Consider the following 20,347-nt stretch of genomic DNA (forward strand, 5'->3'; position numbering starts at 1 on the left):
TTTAAATGTCATTATGGCTAAAATGGCTCCGACCACCGACTCTCACAAATATCAAACATGACGCAGTTTCAGTTTGGCCCCTTGGACGTCTTGAAGAAACCCACCTGAGGCAGCTCAACGTCTTCCGTCACTTCCCTGAGACGGGACTATTAACTGGATGACCTTTGACACCACACTGATTCACCGGGGCTCGCATCGAAAACCAAACAAAGGGTTATTTATGCAGCTGAGACAAAGAGCGTGACTCAAATTTAGTCTTTTCATGGTCACCTGGAAAAAAAAACACTTTGCACCACCTCTGCTCCGTAGCCTACAATTACGTCTTCTCTGAGTGGACTGCGCTAATGAATGAGTGTGACGCTGTGTCCAGAATAGCCAGAAGGAAAACTGATGTCATTGTCCTGACACATTATGATCCTCGCTTCAGCAACAGACCGGTGTGTGATTTATTTCTCTCTGCTCCGGGGGCAAAGCTCGTCCATGCGGTGTGCAGCGGAGATGACAAACACATATGACTTATTTCTGTGGTGTCAATGACCTCTGGTAAAACACTATTAATTGAAAATGAGGACCAGAGGTTGTTTGTAGTGGGAAAGGTCCATTTAAAAGTATCTTTAGGTGGAAAAAGACACAATTTTTCTCCAAACATCTCTTAACAATTTAGCACCTTTAGGTCATAAACAGGAACCAGTGAGGGGAATAAAACTATAAAGAATGCAGACATGGCTGAGTTTGGGTTTCTAAAAAGAAATATGAGACAAAAACAAACCTCAAAGAAAAAGAAACAGACCCACAAGCACTGGGGAAGGAAAGACACACACACACACACACACACACACACACACACACACACACACACACACACACACACACAGAGGAACTGAGGCACGTAAAGCTGAAGGTCCCAAACAACAAACAGGATGATTCATATGTGTTATCTCCTGCATACTGAGAAGTGTCCTCGTAGGTAAACAGTGAATGAAAGTGATCAGTAGTTTCTTCATCAAATAGACTCCGGGGACGGGTCCAGCTAAAATAGATAATAGATCAGGTCCTGAAACAGATCCTGCCACCGTGAAGGTTTTAACATTGACTTTTTATTGTAGCTGTTTGAGAGTTGAGACGTGTTGATTCACCTTTCTGGTCATTGTGGAGGCTGTTGGACGAGAGGCGTTTCTGTTATTTAGCCTTCCCTCATAAATATAAACAGGACAGAAATGAAATAATAAACACCCACGAGAGCGATACAGGACGACACAGCACAAACTGCAGCTGCCTCCTCTCTAGGATTTATCGCAGGACTGTCGTATTAGACTTCATTTAGCTGGGTTGCACCTAAAACACTGCATCTGAGTGTTTTCCACTGCTGCCATTTCTCACCAGGTCTAAAATCAAGTCCTGCTGAAACAGCCCAGGGAAAAATGTGCCAGAACATTCTCTCTATTCAGTTTTCACCGATACACATTTGCCTCATCCTGAACCCCTCCCAGCTCTTCACACAGAAATGGAAACGATGTGAGTAAAAAATGTGATCCTGAATCGTCCAAGTGTGTGTGTGTGTGTGTGTGTGTGTGTGTGTGTGTGTGTGTGTGTGTGTGTGTGTGTGTGTGTGTGTGTGTGTGTGTGTATACTCGTAGTTTTTGACTCTTTAGGACCTTTTTTCCAGCATAGACACTGATTTTGTCAGGACTAGCAACCTCATGGGGACCAGAGCTCAGTCCGAATGAAACAAAATGTAATTTCTAGGTATGAATGGTTAAGATTAGGGAGGAGGTTTTGGTGAAACTGTGAATAATGAATGGATGTCCAGTGCAAAATCCTAATAAGAAAAGCCACCCAAACCCCCCTCCCCCTCTCTCTCTCTGTGTGTGTGTGTGTGTGTGTGTGTGTGTGTGTGTGTGTGTGTGTGTGTGTGTGTGTGTGTGTGTGTGTGTGTGTGTTCACATGTGCAGCACATGTACTACGCATCTATTTCTGACGCTAAATGTGAGATCTCCTCCCTATAAATAGGAGGATTGGAGCTGGACGCGGGGGCGCGCCTCACGGTCCTTGTGTCGGTCACCGGTGAAATCTATTTTTAGAAGCATCACGGCTGCGCGCCACCTGCACGTGCTCGACGGTGACAGGTTCGGCTGCCACGTGCACGCGCGTATTATAAATGAATGGCATCGACTAAAATAAATGTGAGAATATTGATTGTAAACAGAGAGAAGGAGCCTGACTCACACATGCACGTCATTAAGTCAAAGTCAAGATCAAAATGACTGTGGAACTATTTCATGATGGTTGATGGTGTCAGGCTGATTATACTGTTTATTATATGAAAAGCTGATCCTGATCTTATTAGTCCAACATATGTTATACGTTATGTTATATCTTATGTTATCTCATGTTATGTTATCTTATGTGTCATCCTATTCTATGTATCATGTTATATGTTACGTTATGTTATGTTATCTCACTCCAATAAGAAGATCATAATTTCAAAAATATCTTGTTCATAATTGCTATGTCAAAATATGACGTCAGAATAGTGATTTATATGCAATAGGCTGCATATAGAATAAAAACACATATATAGCACAAGTATAGAATTTCAGAGTTTGTCGCAGGGACAATATTAAAAAACAATGTTTCTACAAAGCTCGATTCCTAACAAGACAATATGAAATTGCTGTGAAGCCACCGGATACGAGCAGAAACTTAAAAATGGGAGGCTGACGTTAAATTCATATGTAGATTTGTGCGTTCACAGCTGCTCAGGGATGATTTCCATTCACAAAAGACAGAGGAGAGACGCGGCGATGATGTGACACAGCATCAGCATGTCCGCCTCCGAGTCACAGCAGCTCGGTGGCTGACTGTGTCCGTGCAGCTCTGCGGTAAATCTGAGCATCCTCACATTTCTCACACGAACAGTATAAAAACACATGTGGTGGAGTGAAGCGGTCAATGGCGCCTCTGTACATATAACGCGCACCTGCCGCGTTTCTAACCGGCAGGACCGGTGCGCCCAGGCGGTGATGGGGAGCCTGCCTCAGGTGCCAGACACATAAACACACAGACCTCTTTCGTATGCAGCCCAGCCTCCCTCACCCCCTCCTCTTCCTCCTCCAATACACCGGAGTCCGGTGACTCCGTTTACGTTTTACGCTCGCTCCGCCCCTTATTCGGTTTTGTCCAAATCGGGCTTTTTGCGTCGCCGGAGCTCCCGATTTCAGGCCGACGTCATCAGCGAGAAGAGGGAAGCGCTGACGTAGGTGGAAGAGTCACAGAGAGGAGAGGGCACGGGTGAGGGAGGGGGGGGGGGGGAGAGAGTTTCACCACTGCCAGCACTGATATCTCCTCCCCCCTCCCCCCTCCCTCCCTTTTACGTCGGTGTTGGTGCGTCGGGTGCCCCCCTGCTCAGGAGGAGACCCAGGCTATATAAGAGACCCGCGAGCAGAGTCTCCCAACCAGATTTACGGGCTCCGGACTTCTGTGCGAGAGACGGCGAACACAGCCTGCACTCCGAGAGGGGGGACCGACATCCTGCAGCCGGCCAGCACCCGAGCTGGACGCTGTGGCGGAGCTCAGGCAGACTCACAGCTGACAAGAGGAGGTTTTCAAACCTTGCTCTGGAAACAACAGTAGCTGAGATGAAAGTCTTATAAGTCAGAGCTTCTCTCTCCACACACCTCAGAGACCAGGGGGCTTCAGCCGAGACACGGAACGACAGCAACACTCACGCAACTCTACAACTCCACAACTCATCGCGTCTGAGGGAATTTCGGTCGCAGCTCACCGCAGCAACCGGCCACGATGTACCGCTCAACCAAAGGAGCATCCAAGGCTCGGCGGGACCAGATCAACGCCGAGATCCGGTACCTGAAGGACTTGTTGCCCATCTCCGATGCAGATAAAGCGCGGCTCTCGTACCTGCACATCATGTCGCTGGCCTGCATGTACACGAGGAAATCAGTCTTCTTCACTGAAGGTACGGATGAATTCACTCTGAATGAAAAACGACCTGTTGATGATTCTCACTGCAAAAATCTCTCACAGGAGGGGATCAACAAGTGTGTTAGAGGCAGCAGGGGCAGGGGGTTTGACGTTAAAACGGTTTTCAGATAAACTGCAGAGCTGTGGGTCATTGATCGATCGTTAATAATCGATATAGAAGCTGATAAAAAAACGCTCGATTGATAATTCGTCGCTGTCCGTGGTGCTGAAACGCTCTTACGCCATAAATACAGCCGCACCGCTGTCCATGGTGCTGAAACACACTGCAGCCACTGCTGTTTCCTATATTGCGGGGATCAGATGTGCTTTGTTCATTATTATTATCACTATGTTTGATTTATTAAGAGATCTGACACCTCTCTCCACCTTTTTCTTTCCTCCAGAAGCGGGAACTGCTGCTAGTCTTGAGGAGAGCAGGCAGTTTCTGTTGTTCCACGAGCTGTCGGAGTTGATGCAGGCGCTGCCAGGTTTTCTGATGCTGCTGACTGGAGAAGGGAAGCTCCTGTACATGTCAGACAGCGTCTCCGAGCACCTCGGACACTCCATGGTGAGTCTACGTAGAAGAAAATCATTTGCTGTGCGATGACGGGATATTCAAGCTCCGGTTTGGGCTTAATAAATAACATGCGTGTCATTTTACAGGTGGATCTTGTGGCACAGGGAGACAGTGTGTATGATATCATCGACGCCTCAGATCATCTTATCATGAGGACCAACCTGTCAGCGTCTACATCACCTGAGATAGGTAAGAAAAAACAAAAACAATTTAAGTCTAAAACGTACATTTGTTTCTCTCCACCTCTTAACTAAATAATAAATGTAAAAAATTTGAATTTTAATAAGCCCCCTCTCTTCTCCTCTACAGACCGTCTCTTCCGCTGTCGTTTCAACACCTCTAAGTCTGTGCGGAGGCAGAGTGCTGGGAACAAGCTGGTTCTGATCCGAGCTCGCTGCCTGCCACCCCCCACCACCTCTCCTGCTGTCGGGTCCTACTGGACATCCAACACTGTGTGGGTGTGTTTCTGCTCCCCTCTGGAGCCCCACCCATCCCGCTCTGGCCCCGGGACAGAGAGGGACATGACCTCCAGCCCTCCTCAGGCAGAGGCCAACTTGTTTCTGTCCTGCTTCTACTCCCATCATGGCCGGGACATGAGGCTGGAGACAGCACAGGACAGGTGAGTTCGCAGAAAGCATCCTATCCCTGCACCTGTTGCTTCAATATGAAATGTCATGTGGTATATGTTTACTGAAGTAGTAAGGCATTATCGTCCTAACGCATCACCGCCCACTCTCCCCCTGCAGTGTAAGCACCTATCTTGGCTTTGATGTGACAGCTTTACGCGCTCGCTCCTGGTACAGCCTCCTCCACCCACAGGATCTGTCACATGCCTCCGCTCAGCACCGCAGCCTATGTAAGTGTACTCTTCACATATACCTACCAATTACAAACATCCGTGCCCACACAATTACACACACTGTGCCCACTGGCACGCTGAAATACGATGATTAATAGGATTACAAACCGATGCCAACTTTTGCTGTGACTGTTGTTCAACAGTGAGAGAAGGAGGAGAGGGCAGAGCTGAGATGGTGGTTCGTGTGCAAGCTCAGGACCAGTCGTGGGTTTGGCTTTACATGGTTCTACAGCTGCAGCCTGGAGAAATTCCTATCAGCAGCAACAACTACATCATCAGGTATTTACTCACCTCTTTAAACCACACACAACTCATCAAACTGGAAACAGAAGACTGATAGATAAAGTTAAAAATACCATTCTAACTCTTGTTTTCTCTCTCGCTCTGTCTCTTAGTGAGTCTGAGGCCTGGTCAGTGCGTCAGCAGCTCACCTCAGAGCAGACCCAGCTGACCCTGGTCCTGACCACTGGTACCTCTCAGCAAGAGGGTCTGAGCATGCAGTCCCCAGAAACCCTGTCCAGCCCAGACCAGGTCTTCACCCCAGGCAGCAGCGGTCTGTCGGCCCAGTCCTTTGACTTTAGCACTGCTGGCTGCAGTGTAGGCTCCTCTGACGACCCCGGGAGCGCCGCTGCTGAGGCCATGCAGGTGGAAGGCGACCCCCGCTCCAGTATCTCCTCTATGGAGGAAGACAGCTTCTTTCAGCAGCATCCCGCTGAAAACCCCTCAGCTGCTTCCTCCCCCACCCCAGTCACCGTTGAAACAGTGGCAGACTTAGACTTTTTAACCCAGAACATTCTCCTGCCGCCGTCCTTCCAGCTCAACCCTCCGCTGCCAGTTCTCCCCCTGCCCCTCCCACCTGTCCCCACCTCACAAGCTCAACAGACTAAAGAGTTTGTGTGCACCCCACCCTACACCCCCCTTATTAGTGGGGCTAACTTCCCATTCAGTGAACCCCTCTTCAGCTTCGACCCCACCGGCACTACCACACCTCCGCCCTCTACTACAACAGCCTCTGCCACCACCTCCTTGGCCCCCTCAGCATCCTCCACCACCCAACCAACTACTGCCTCCAGCCCCGCTCCCCCCACAACCCTCTCTTCCAAGCTTTCCCTCACTCTACCAACCCTCACCACTGATCTCCTCTTCCCCGTCGAGCCCTGCAGCGGCTCCCTCTATGAGAAACTGCCCCCCACACCCGACAGCCCCGGAGATGATGACTGCACAGTGATGACCCTACCCGAGGTACGGGGTCCACTGTATGTAGATGTACCAATGGGGCCCCTCCAGTGCCCCCCTGAGGGCCTTCTCACACCAGAGGCATCACCTGGCAAACAGCCCTGCCTCTCCTTCTTCTCCCTGGAGAGAGAGAGGGAGAAGGAGAGGGCAGAGATCTCTCTCTTAGCTCAGCATATCAGCTCATTGGCAGAGGGATTCTACCTGGATCCACTCTTGTCCAAACTCTCTCCTCCTTCCATGTCACCCTCATCCTCCCCTCCCTCCCCCTTCCTGTCCCCCAACATGGAAACCCCTGAGGTTGAATCAGTCCACATGCAGAGGGAGTTTTATCCCATCAAAGCGTGGAGAGGTCTGGACATTCCCATGTTCCTAGATGAAGATGACTCTCTGTTTGAAGAGAGCATCCTACAAACCCTGCTCCAAGACGACTTCGCTCCTCCTCAGACACCCGTCCCCTCCTTCCCCTCCCCATGCACCTCTCCTATGCTCAACCCCTCCAGCCCAGGTTCTCCTCAAATCCCAGTGTGCTGGCACCAACCCTCCCAGTTTGAGGGAGTGGGCCACTTCTGTAGCGTCCAATCGGCGCAATGTAACTCCATGGATGTGTGCGGGGCGACAGAGGCTTCTGAGGCTGGGATGATGGCGGAAGGGGAGGGGCTAGCGGAGGAAGCAATGGAGATCGAGGTGGTGTCATCTCCTGTGTCCTGTTGCTCCTCCATCCCAGCTTCCCCTCCCCTCATTCTCACCGCCTCCCCCAGCCCCTCCACCTCCATGCCCATCGGCTCGCCCACGCCCGCCGTGTCTTGCACTCAGTCCCTCCTGGAGGAACTGGCCGTCCTGGAACCCATGTTTGGGGCAGGTGCCTCGATCGCCCCTGGCTTAGGGCAACAACCTGAGTTGTATCAACTCCAATGTCATCCATCGCCACAGTGCTTCCACAAAGGTAAGAATCCGATTCATTTTCTCAATTTTAAATTAAGTCCAAATGAGATGAAAAAACATTCTCTGAAATTGCACCACTAACTTTGTTTTTTCTCTCTCTTTTTTCTTCTTTGTCTTCCAGATGGGAGTGGAAGTGTTCCTCCGTTCTAAAATAAGTCTGTGACTTACTTCATTAAGTATGGCATATTGTCATATTTTGTGGAGCCCCTTTTACTGAAAAGTAAAAAATTATTAAGTGTATAAATATACATAATGTATATACAACTTAAGGACTTTAACTCCTACATGTCTCCTAAGAACAAAGATTGGCTTTATATTTTTGTTCGGTCATAGTCTGTATACTACTACAAAACCGGTGCAACATTTACATGATGGTGTAACCACATGGACCCATAACTGACTGGGTTCTGAGTCCATGTGGTGTCTCTCAGCTTCTCTGTAACACGAGTTCCAGATATAACCTGACAGAGTAACCTCTCTGAACTTGTAAGCGCTGTTTAACTTCCAGATGCGCATTTGTATTCACTCGTAGTGAAAACTCTGTTGTGAAGAAGAAAAAAAACCCACATTTCTTGCTACGTTTCAATAGGGAGATGAATTATAGCACTTTTGCCTGACATGCAGCAACGCAAACCCAAACCTCAAATGTATCAGAAGTCAAATGTTTACAAATCGTTTACATCCTTAGGATGACGCCTATCAGTACATCAAAAGAAGACAGATTTCTTCTGTCCAGTCTTTAGAGCTGGTGCAGCTCTGGTTTGATCGCACTCCTCACAGCCTTAAAGGCTCCTGCAAAACTCTAATATTCAACTGAAGACTGAGATACTTTGAGCTTTGGGGCTGTGCTTGAAACCTTTAACATTACATATTTATCTCTCCATCTAAAATCTTGTGTATCGATGTGATGTGCAAACTAAAAAAGAAAACATGTGAAGAGATCTGGCATGTGAAGATCTCAAGAATGTTAATGGTGTCCATTGGTTTTCGAGATGTTACACCGAACAAGAGATTTTCTGGAGGTTTTGCTGGAGATCCGATCATGCCACAAATCCACTGCTACGTTGTACTGTACATTAGACTCTGAATGTGCGCTCTTCAGGTCCCTCTTGGCCTGAGGGCAGTCGGCTGGATATTCTTGCAGCATCAATATTTGCAATGCTGGCAGCTTATAGCGGCTCCTGTGTGCCTGAAACGGCTCTGACCTGCTGAACTCTTTATCATGTCCATTCCACATGGACAGTGGCATCGTTGCTCCACTGGAGCGCGGTGTGGTGAGGCACAATTGACTATGTGAATGAGCGATTCTTCTTTTTTGAGAGGGGTTAGAATACTAAAGTTTTGTTTTAAAAAATGAAAATAGGGATTGGGTGCTATTTCTATTCAGTTACCAAGCGACACGGGTTGAGAATGGTACTATTCCCATGGTGTCGACATGCTCACGTAGAGTTGTCTACGGTCAAGTAAAGGATTGATTCCTACGTTCTAGCTATTAAAGGCTAAGTTAATATACATGTGTAAAATTATATTATTGTACGAGTGATATTTGAAAACGATGTTAATGCATATGCTTTATGTCTGAGGATGTAGGCATATGTTCTTTTCAGAAAGGTTGTACACATTTGTACATTTGTATGAAACTGTTATTGGTCTGTATATATATATGAGAAAGAGATTTTTATTGCCTAAGATGGAATATATTCTAAACATCTTATCTACTGCAGAATGGACATTGTGGACCAGTGTTCTATTGTGATGCTTATAAGTGTATTTGGTTGTCATACAAATGCATTTATAATAAAGTGCACTTAATGCGGCTGATGCATTCGTGTCGTCAGAGTCAAGCCCCCAGTTCCACCCCCTGCCTCATCATCATCATCATCCCACCATTCCTGCCTCTTTCCCTCCCTCCCGTACACTCTCCTCCATTTCTTCCCCTGGAGCGAGTTTCGCTCAGCAACAGCACTGACGCACACACATGACGAGACAGAATGAGACACTATCTGACTCAGACTGACGCACACACTTGGCATCGAGGTTTTTGCGTGCGAGGACATGCACACAGGCACACACAGATGGCCTCCTACTTACGACACACACACACACACACAATAGTAGGCATATGACCCCCCCACCACCCTCTCTACACACCACAGCAGCCCACACTGGCTCGATGTACCTGCAACTCCATCCGCGCTCGGCGTGGCGTAAGACTCCATATATAGGCATTCCTGCTCCTGTGACCGAAGCAGCCTCCCATCTATTCTCAGCCTCCATTCAGAAGGATCAGAGCGGGGAGGGCTAGAGAGAGGGGAGACAAAGAAAGAGTGAGGGGAGGCTAAAATTAGAGGTACAGTAAAGAGGGATGTGGGCCAAATGGATACTCTGTCGCCTCAGGATGAAAAGGTGACCATGATCGAACCTACAGACAATAAATAACACACATAGGTTACATGTTTACAGTAAATCATGACAGAAGATGGGGGGAAATAAGATGGGTTTTATAGATGGAGGTGTACATAAATCTTTTCTGCCAGATCTCACCATCTCTGGTAATACACGGCACGGACTTTAATATATATAAAGAGAAAAAGCCCTGAACAGGATCGTTTTTCTCTGTAAGTGAACATTTTGTTCCATCAGTAGCTGCTGCAGCATCTGTGATGGAGTGAAGAAGAGCAGCGGAGGAGATGCTGCACAGCTGACTGCTGACATCCTCTGGCAAACACAAGTACTGCACAGGAAAGCAGCATTTTGTCTAAGAAGCCATGTTAAAAACGTTTATGAAGAGGACAGTTTTATCTTTCTGGTTCAATTGACGATTTACTATTACAGGTGATATAAAACCACAGGACACGACTGAAGGCTAAAGGTGGAGTGCATGTCTGACTGACGGATACAGATAAGTTCCTTATAAGGATATTGAAGGTTTACATTTTCGAATATCTGATTTAAACAATACTCACATGCTCATATGTACATTATTGTTGGCTTTGTGAGTCTCTGTGCTGAGCTGTGGTGGAGGGACAGTAACACAAAGGTGGACAAACAAGTGGCTGCATTTATCAGGCATTTAGATTCAAAGTGCTTTCACACTTTATACCTGTGCACACAGTTTAGTACTTCTATCTTAGTGAGGACACTCATTGGCCTAATGCACTCACCCTAACCTTAGCCACTAACCCTAATGACTAATGCTCACCCTAAAACAGGTCTGACATGGAAATTAGTGAAAGTACACCCATTAGAACACACACACACACAAGAACACACACACACACAACACTTATTTTTCTGTAGCTGTGAGGACACTCATTGGTATATTGCATTTCGTTTGCCCCTTAACCATCACAACTAAATGTCTAACCCTAACATAACCATATAGGGTTTACCAACATGTCCTCTATGATGGTTTAGAACCAAAACTGGTTCAAAAACACACAGACGTTTGCACAGGTATCCTTACCTATTACTTAATGGACTTAATCAAAACCTTGTCTAACCTTAACCAGGACCTGTTTGCCTCATTAGTTATTTGGTCTCCATGAGGGTTACTGGTCCCGACATGGTCAGTGTTTATACTGGAAAAGGTCCTAAGGAGGCAACAAAGACGAGGACACACACACAGTGAGGGACAAACGTTGATAAATAAACTGTATATAGGACCATGTGGCTATAGTCTTAATACAGATTTGGAAAATACCAACCTCATTTAATAAGAATTATCATGTATGTCGATATTGTGATGTGGTAAATGCAGAATAATTCACGTATAAAATGGTGTAACCGAATTCCAGACAGTGAACTTGTGCTACATTTGGAGATAAAACCAACAACTACACTCATAAATGTCACAGGTGTGAAAAGGACCCAATAAAAGTTCCCAGAGTCCAATGTGAAATTTTGAAATTGCTTGTTTTGTCAGATCTATATAATCCAAAGACCTGAATTTACAATCTGTAACCAATTACTTTCCTGTCAAATCACTTAGTGGTGAATTGTTTCAACATAGTTTTAGACTATTAATAGATTAATTAATAGACTTATTAAATGTGGAATCATCACAGAATTAGGACAATAGAGATATGTGGAATGATAAGATGGAAATATTGTGTGAGTTCTTCAACAAATTCGATCCTGTCATTCCATTATAATTCCAGATAAAATCAAGAAACAAGAATAGTGCTATAGTCCCTGTTATTGTGATTTCTGCAATAATTCATGTGACGGACCCTTTAGGTCCCGTATCAATGAGTTGGTGTGAAAGGAGCAGGAGACCATCTGCACCACCTGACAAAAAGCCAAATCTCTTCCAGCCCTGTTAATAATAGATAACAACATCAAAGAGACTGAATGTACAATTACAGAACAGCGCAATTACACTTTCATTAGCTCAGCGCGCAGGAAGTGAAACGCTCAGGGGCAGGAATATTTCCAAAAATGGGAGTGGGTGTTTTTGTCAAAATGTCTGTGATGAACTTTAACTGTAACTTTCAATCTAAAATATTAAAACAACATTTGCTGCAAAGAAACATCTTAATATCAGCTGTGAATAAGGACACAGAAGAAAATCACAGAACAGATGACTCTTTATTGAGATCTGAGACACATGATACTAACATTGTTCTTGTACGAATGCAGTACATATATATAAAGTAAAAAAAAAACAGGAATGGGTGCTGGGCGTCAGTATTGGATGTTGCAGCTCTTCATTTCTTTTTAGTCAGCAGGGCTTCGGCTGCGGCTGCGGCTTCGACTGCATCTGCTTTGATCTTCTCTTCCCTCTGCTCCAAGAAGAGTTTGTACTCATCAGCTGAGAGACTGGGGAGGGGGAGGGGGGGAGAGAAACATACAACATAGTTACTTTCAGTTACTACAGGATTCTTACCCACAGTAACACAGCTACACTGTTAAAAGGTTTAAGAGGCAAAACGGGAAGTGGCCTGGAACGCATGTGGCCACACAACGCAAATGAAGGACCCCATATGAAGGACGGCCTACTCAGCTGACTTCCTCTGACCTGCTAAAGTTTCACAATCAATCCACAGTCTATGAATGAATCAAATATATAGAGCATATAGAGCTGGGAAGTGAGATCCGATCAAAGGAGACACATTCAGGACACATGTTAAACTCCACTTGGATCTCTCAGGACGGATGTTAACACCAGGTCTGAACACGGCTCGGCAGATCTTTGCCTCAGCCAACAAGTGAAGTTGCAGTTTACCTCCATGTCTGTCCAGACTCATAATATATGTAGTGGCAGAATATTAATGAAGGCATTAAGTGTTTTCATCATATTTACTACATGAATTCTTGAGTTGGGGCCAAAAACAAGTTTTGTGCACTAACAGCGACCTTGAATTTTGACCTTAATCTAATCACTTAAGCCCACGTGAACGTTTTTTTTAAAGAAATACTCACTACTCCCCCCCCCGACATACTGCGCTACCCGAGAGTGGTGCGGACAGAAAGCCCGAATAAAATAAAGCCCCCAGAGTCAAAGAGGAACAACTGCATTCTGGAGTCACAGTGTGTTGTACCACCATCCAGGGAGAAATCCATCGTACAAAAAAAAGCCGCGATACAAGTTTCTCCACTGACAGTTCCCTCAATAAATCATAATTCAGTGCAGCCACAAGACACGTTTTGGTTTAAGTGAGGGGGAGAAAGGGATCGTGGGAGAAGTAGAAAATCATTAGCTGAAGCATAAAGTGAAGCCTCGGTGTGATTCTGCCTGAACGCCAAACTAAAAGAGTTCACGGCCATATGAATACAAATCTGTGGAAAGTCATAAATAATAAATATACGTGGTGTCAGAGCAAACTCAGGAGGATGTTCAGACACTGGTGAGCGCGGACCGGATGTCACACCTTTAAAATCTAAAGCATCAGTGTCCAGCTCCATATTACATACTGACTCTGTACAGTACATTTATTATATACAGGTTCAACAAATTATTATTTTCATTAGTGATTAATCTGATTATTTGTAATTAATAGTTTGGTCTTTATAATAGAACAACATTTTCTTATCAGTCTCAAATGCCTTGTTTTGTACAATCAATGATCATAAAGATATCATGATTAAAGGGATGTGGAATTTATGCTGAATAAATGACTTAAATTAGGAATCGATTATTAAAATAATTGCACTTTATACATTGGACATTGATGCACTGATCGATCAGCTGACAACCCACTAATCCTTACAGCTCTTATAAATAACAAATGGACTCTATTGATATGGTACTTGTTCTATCACACTTCATCCACACACTGTGGACACAACCGTCAGGGGGAATCTGGGGTCAGAATCCTGCCTCAGGACACTTCACTACCATGTCTATGTTGTTTTTACAGGTAGAATAAAAACAATAATCTCGTACTAACATGAAATTGGTTTCCCATAAACAATTTTTTTGCCCTGGCCTGTCTCGACATCAACACTGACCACGATATATTGATTTTCTATACTTTTACATTTACAAATGATGTACAGCTTATTTCATTGTAGAGCTGTGTGCAGCATCTATCTCACCTTGGGAACACTGGGAGAAATCTTGTCATATTGATGGGCCAGTGGTTTTTACTGGTCTTCTCTCTGTGCCAATCACAACACTCACGGACCCAATCCAAGTGTATATGTACTGTTCAGCTATTACTTGGTAACAAAGTACTTTTTACAGAGGAGCCTCTTTTTTATATATATATATATAATGAATATTAATTATTCTATTAAAGCCCCCTCCCCACACCTCCCCTTTTCACAGGACTTTAATTATTTCTAATTTCTTTACTGTCATCTTATCTGACCTCTTGTGGCCGTTATTATGAATAGCAGCCTTTATAGAAAGCAGGGCTCATAAACTTATTTCTTTGCAGGTCTGAAATATATGTGAATCTATATGTGACATAGTGTGTCCTCGCTCATTTAAAGAACTTTATACAAAGAGGATCTACTCCGACCAACTAACAAGCTGAGGACAGGGCCTGTTGGCGTTGTGTGTGTGTGTGTGTGTGTGTGTGTGTGTGTGTGTGTGTGTGTGTGTGTGTGTGTGTGTGTGTGTGTGTGTGTGTGTGTGTGTGTGTGTGTGTGTGTGTGTGTGTGTGTGTGCGCGCCCACAGATCAGGTTGATTGTGGTTTTTCTAGTCGATACACTGAATTCATGAGCAGAATCAGGACTTACTCTTTGACAATCTTGATGCCGAGTGATCGAGCTGAGCCAATGATACATTTGACGACGTGTTCCAGGGAGGAGTTCCGGATTTTGAAGCAATCATCCTCGGCTTTCACCTGGGCGATCTCATACACCGCCCTTAGGGACACCATCCCGGCTGTTTCATGACCTACACACACACACACACACAAGCGCACACACATGCACGAAAGAGACAGAGACAGCAAGGCATGAATAAATAAAGAGCAAAAAATTCTATAAATCTACAATGAAATGTTTAATACAAAAAAAAGAACAAAGTGGAGGAATGTGTGTGTGGAGGTGGTGGCGGGGTGATGTCAGGAGTCAACAGCTGAAATGAGTCTGGAGATAGCTGAGAGCATAAAAGCTGGAAATCCATAATTCTCTTTTCTGAACACAGCACCTTTGCCACTTCCTTCCTCTGCAGCAGTTCCACCGCACGTCATGAATATAACATCAATCACAGCCCAGCTCAAAACCGAGCCCATGGAGAGACGTGTGTCCGTTTCTGGATGGGCTCAGCAGGTGAAAATTTGAGCGAGAGCAGAAACATAAGTGCAGCAGCACATCTCACCTGTCTTGCCGGCCCCTTTCGCGATGCCCGCTGCCTGCTTGAGAAAGTAAGACACCGTGGGTTGGCCGATCTTCAGCTCGTACGTTCTGTCAGGCTGAGCAGATGGAGAGGAGAGGAGGGCAAGTGAGCATTTCAGGTTTTCAAGGAATAATAATCACACTGTGGCCAGGATATTAAAAACAGAGGTCAACACAACACCTCCCTTAAGAAATGCATCTTTCTCCTTAGATTTCAGTCCAGAAGATTATCTTTTTTCATATTTTTTGTTGTGGTTGTTATAACAAAGTATTCGTTCTTGCCGTTTACAGAGAAAACAGTCAAAGATCTATCATTTGAAATCATAGTAATTGTTTGAAACAAGCGAATCCTTGATTTCAGACAAACAGGCTGAACTGTTGAGACTTTCTGGCTGAAATAACAAATTGTCGCATCATGATTTCATCAGTTTGGTGACTTTAAAAATGCAGATTCTTTCTAGTGTTTCCAATGTAAAATATGCACTCGACTTCATGATTTCATGCTCAAACACTGAAGCTGCAGTTTTTTCTCTCCACTGGTGTAGAAGACGCAACACGAATACATTGTTATTTTGCACTGGAGATCTAATTAATCAAATATCATGAATGATAAGGAAATTATTTTAAGAAAGATAACTAAATTTCACTTTTTTATCATTGTCTCCTTCATTGGATGTTCAGTGGTGTGGTGGAGGAGGAGGGTTCATCGTGCAACACAGGTCGTTAGTCACAATCAACCTGTGGGTGTTTCAGTTATGTGTTGTGATCATTCATCAATCAGGGCGTTCCTTTAGAAATCGTTTTTTAAGCCTCTAGGGGCGATGGGGACTAACATCAAACATAACACCACTCAGGTTGGCTATGTTCGCTTTGAAGCCGATGAAATTATTGTGAAATTAAATTCTCCTCGGCCGTGGAAGTGAAGCTGAGTCAGCTGGTTGGCCAGTGGGCCTCACATGCTAATGACTGCAGCCAACGTTAGAACGAATGAAAACACTGGTAAATGATTTTCACAGACTTTTCACTGCACTTTTTTTTTTATTATAGAAAAAAAAAAAAAAAAAAAAGGAGACAACCTTCCAAACTCTGTCAATGTGAAATATTATTCTGCTGCAGCCTCTTGCACACTGCTTCATCATGCAGAGAAATCCACAGACTGACAGGCCTGTCGTATGTGGTAAACGTTATTATGTTTGAGCGCGGCTGTTTGAGGCCGTCACCATGCTGCCATGAATATAACTCTGGTGGAGAAATACTAGGTTTATCTATATGGTTTTTATCTAATAAACAGACTTGTCTGCAAACAGCTACTTATTTACACATCCAGGAGACACAAAGAAAAATTACAATTCATCCAATGTCAAATTGTAATTTCCACTCCACCACCTCCTGAATGAAGTTAGCAGATAAAAGCTCTCCCTATTATTTACTGTGTGCTGTTTGGTGGTGGTCAGGCAGAATAAAGGGGTTTATAAGAGGGTTTTTTTATGCTGAATTAGAAACAATACTAGAAAGCGCATTGACAGGGAAACTCAACAGTGATATTCTGAGGTTTAGACTCAAAACAATGAGCTGAAAGAAGCTAAAACTTAAAGTCACTTCATAAATCTCTGTGGGTTTGTCACGAAGAATGACTACAGTCCCATTACACACATAAAATACAGGTCATTTAAAAGATGATGGACAAAATAATGTGAAGACATAAAAAATGACTTTAACTTTGAAGTAACCTCGGCCATTTGCATGCCGTGTTTAGGTTATTTTGTCGACCCCCTGTGGGTTCAGCTGCTGCGCATCTGTTCTCCTGCCTGATTCGTTCGCCATTTTCATCCTCCCCTCAGGACCAAAATAAAAATAATCTCTTCAGCCTCACTGAGTTATTCTGACCCTTTTCTTTACAGTCAGATTCGTTCCCTCGCTGGACTTCCCCTTTAAAAAAAAAAACTAAAATCAGACATGTAGATCCCATCAATAAATCATCGGAGGAAAGTTTACTGTGGATCATCTGTTATCTGTCACATAAGTACAACAAAAACAACAAACAGCGAACAACAAACAGTAGCTGAGCAGAGAAGATACCACAGAGCAGGTGATTTGTCATCAGAGTTGTGTTATCTAACCGCAGTGACCTTTCGACAGAGGCAACAGAATTTTTCTCTATCTATGGAAAAGCTAAAGGTCCAGTGCGTTGCAGTGGTTTCCTCCACTTTTTTTACAAGATGAAACAAACAGCATATATTGCACCAGACTTTTTCCCGCAGGCAAAAACAAGACGGAGTTAAACTGAAAGAGTGAAAGCCCCTGGTCCCCAAAACATTTAAACACTAGTTCAGCGTTTTGAGGAATATGCTTATCTGCTTTCAAGACTTACTGTACTGATGAGAGGCTTTTAGCTCAGTGCCATGAAATTCAAAACACATATTCTTGTTTCCCCCCCGAGATGAACTGTAATAACTTCCCCCAGCTCCACTATCAGATAAAAAACTTTGGTGCATTTGATTTTGTACTTTTTCTACTTAATGTACGATGCTAAATAAATTAGCATTTAGCTGAGAGTCCCACTGTGACTGAGTACAGTCCACACACTGTATATAAAGATGGACGATGGGCATTTGGAGCCAGAGTCTGCACAGTAGCGATTGGGGAATCAAGCCGTTGTAGTGTGGTACAGTTGATACACACATTTGACCAATCACAAGTCAGTCTCAGCTGTCAATCATGATGTTTTTTGTTTTTATAGTATCAAATAACCAATAAAAACAAACCTACCGGGAAAATTACCACAGCACAAACATCTGTGTTACAAGAAGCACCCAAAATGACAGAAACCATTGTTTTGACGTGTTCTTTGACTTTTCAGTGTGGTCCATGTCCCAGCCATTATCTTAGGGAAGGCGGGACGTATGCAGGTGGCAATCGAGATGCTTTAGTTTCAGTTTTGGCGAGCAGTCATCTTAATATACAGTTTATGGTAAAGCCTGACAGAGCCACTGGCTCTTTACTCCTGTTACATGTCTATTAGTGTGTGGATTAAATTGATGAGGAACATAATGTTAATTGGTGAGGTGGTAAAAGGCTGATTTCTAAACTGTGGATGGTGCCAGACGAGTTGTTTCCCATGTTTGTAGCATTTATACTTATCTAATTGAACTCCCTGCTCTGGATCCTTAACACACAGATATGAGGGTGGTATTGATCTCAAACTCAGAGCAAAAAAAGGAAAAGGTAGTCTTTCAGAAAAAGTTAAACTGTTCCTTTAAAACACGTTGAAAGGTGTTGTCGGATGTGCTCAAGGCTACAGACAAGCCTGAGGTGAAAGAGAAACATTTCAAGTCTAACATTAAACTTCATATACAGAGAATACACAGCACTGGTGTGTGCAGCCCTGAAAGGCACCAGCAGATGGCCCTGATAGGCAGCAGCGAGCAGGATATTTTATGTCAAAATAAATTCAAGCCTTTTAAAGGATTAGGCTTCCCCCCCTTCCATCACAAACCTCATTACAACACACATGTATTTCACTTCTGACATAAAGAGGTGAGTTGGTGTGTCGAGTCAAAACGAAAAAACAACTACAAGCTAACAACACCTCTTTTCTGAGTAATTCACATCTCTCGCATGCACTTAATGCTTCTTGACTCCAAGTTCCTCTGGGTATTGCTTCATTAATGAATGCAAATGGAAAAGGCTTACTTCTGTGGTAGAGTATGAATAATGGAAGTGTTCTGGTAATGTTATGCAGCTAGTGGAATTAACCACAGTCGTGGGAGGGAGGGGTGCTAAGTGAAAAGGGTCAGGGGTGGGTTAGTGAGACCCACACCGAGCCGAGCCGCACACACGCACCTTCACATGGATCTTGACGGGGAGAGGGATGCCCTCCTTCAGCTCCTTGGTTTTCTCATTAAAGTCCTTGCAGAACTGTCCGATGGGGATTCCTTTCTGGAAAGGAGGATGGGGGAAACGTGAGAATATAGGCAAATAAACATGGAAGCTGTGAGAGCCGCTTTAAAATATATGAAGAGTCTGAGCTCACAAACATTCAGTCAAACGTCCCTCATGTCACACGGCTGGAATACAGATGCCTGAGCTGCTGTCAGTCCGTCACAGCTTCAGAGACGTCTAACTATTCACACATGAGTGGCTCAGGGAGCGGGAATGTGATGGTATATACCACATAACTTATATAAAAGAGAGGGTGTGTGAAAAAGTCATTTTTGCACTACATATTGTTGTTTTGCCCACACCGCATCTGTGTGTGTGTGTGCAGTGCTTTGTTGTTCCAGACAATGTGTGTGTTTGTGCGCGTGTTTGTGTGTGTGTGTGTCACTCGAGCTATGACTGAATGCATGTTGGTGCCCAGAGCCAGAGAAACCCAGTGATGAATGAGGCTCCCATTTTCCAGCTCCTGCGAGGCCAACCAGAGCGAGAGCAAAATGGATGGGTGACATTAAGTCAACACTCGGCCAACGCTGCTCCTTTGCACCATTCCTCTTTGCAGCTGAATTCAGTGGCAAAAAACTAATACAGAATCTAATTATTACTGTTGAAATTTAAGCTGACCTTCACCCGTCATCATTCCCAAAGGCAGCACACTGATTGAAATGTTCATTTCAGAAATGAGGGGGAGAAAAAGAATTTTTATACACAGTTTAATGGACTCGTGAGCTTCCATAGCTCCACGTCAGTGCCTAGCTGAGCCCTCAGATTCTAATAATGGATCTGATGAAAAGTCAGTCATCCTGAGACCTTCGCCAATGACGGAGCGGGGAAGACATTTATTTGAACTTAACGGAGCAGAAAGTTCTCTGAACATCATCTCCACTAAAGGCTTCAAAAGCACCTGATGAATGCTAATCAGCCGCTCAATCTTCACAACCCCATCACTTCATTAGTGTCTAAAACGCGGCTCAATACTCGCTGGAATTTCCGAGCATCTCACGAACAAAATAATAAACTGATT

General features: G+C 44.4%; 2 protein-coding genes across 2 annotated transcripts in view; one reads left to right on the forward strand and one right to left on the reverse strand.

Annotated features, from left to right (window-relative positions):
* The first annotated feature begins 3,470 nt into the window (after positions 1-3,470).
* npas4a (neuronal PAS domain protein 4a) lies at positions 3,471-9,409 on the forward strand. Its single transcript, XM_034598578.1, has 8 exons — positions 3,471-3,976; positions 4,386-4,549; positions 4,645-4,747; positions 4,868-5,177; positions 5,305-5,414; positions 5,561-5,696; positions 5,813-7,596; positions 7,717-9,409. Exons 1-8 carry the CDS (start codon positions 3,802-3,804, stop codon positions 7,743-7,745), a joined length of 2,811 nt encoding a protein of 936 aa, XP_034454469.1. The 5' UTR covers positions 3,471-3,801; the 3' UTR covers positions 7,746-9,409.
* Positions 9,410-12,172: 2,763 nt separating this feature from the next.
* The window catches only part of mrpl11 (mitochondrial ribosomal protein L11), a 38,789-nt gene continuing 30,614 nt past the window's right edge, over positions 12,173-20,347 (reverse strand). The window contains exons 3-6 of the mRNA XM_034598398.1: positions 19,231-19,326; positions 15,371-15,464; positions 14,785-14,944; positions 12,173-12,416 (exon numbers count right to left, since the gene is read on the reverse strand). Of these exons, the coding sequence (XP_034454289.1) occupies positions 12,305-12,416; positions 14,785-14,944; positions 15,371-15,464; positions 19,231-19,326 (462 nt within the window). The 3' untranslated portion in view covers positions 12,173-12,304. The remainder of the gene's footprint in view (positions 12,417-14,784; positions 14,945-15,370; positions 15,465-19,230; positions 19,327-20,347) is intronic.

This window comes from Hippoglossus hippoglossus, chromosome 10 (genome assembly GCF_009819705.1).
Source record: "Hippoglossus hippoglossus isolate fHipHip1 chromosome 10, fHipHip1.pri, whole genome shotgun sequence".
In the NCBI taxonomy this organism is placed as follows: Eukaryota; Metazoa; Chordata; class Actinopteri; order Pleuronectiformes; family Pleuronectidae; genus Hippoglossus; species Hippoglossus hippoglossus.

Excerpts from the sequence above, each read along its gene's own strand:
- npas4a (XM_034598578.1), top strand. The coding sequence starts at position 3,802 with ATGTACCGCTCAACCAAAGGAGCATCCAAGGCTCGGCGGGACCAGATC. Across the intron at positions 3,977-4,385 it reads ATCAGTCTTCTTCACTGAAG|AAGCGGGAACTGCTGCTAGT; the intron begins GTACGGATGAAT and ends TCTTTCCTCCAG. Across the intron at positions 4,748-4,867 it reads GTCTACATCACCTGAGATAG|ACCGTCTCTTCCGCTGTCGT; the intron begins GTAAGAAAAAAC and ends TCTCCTCTACAG.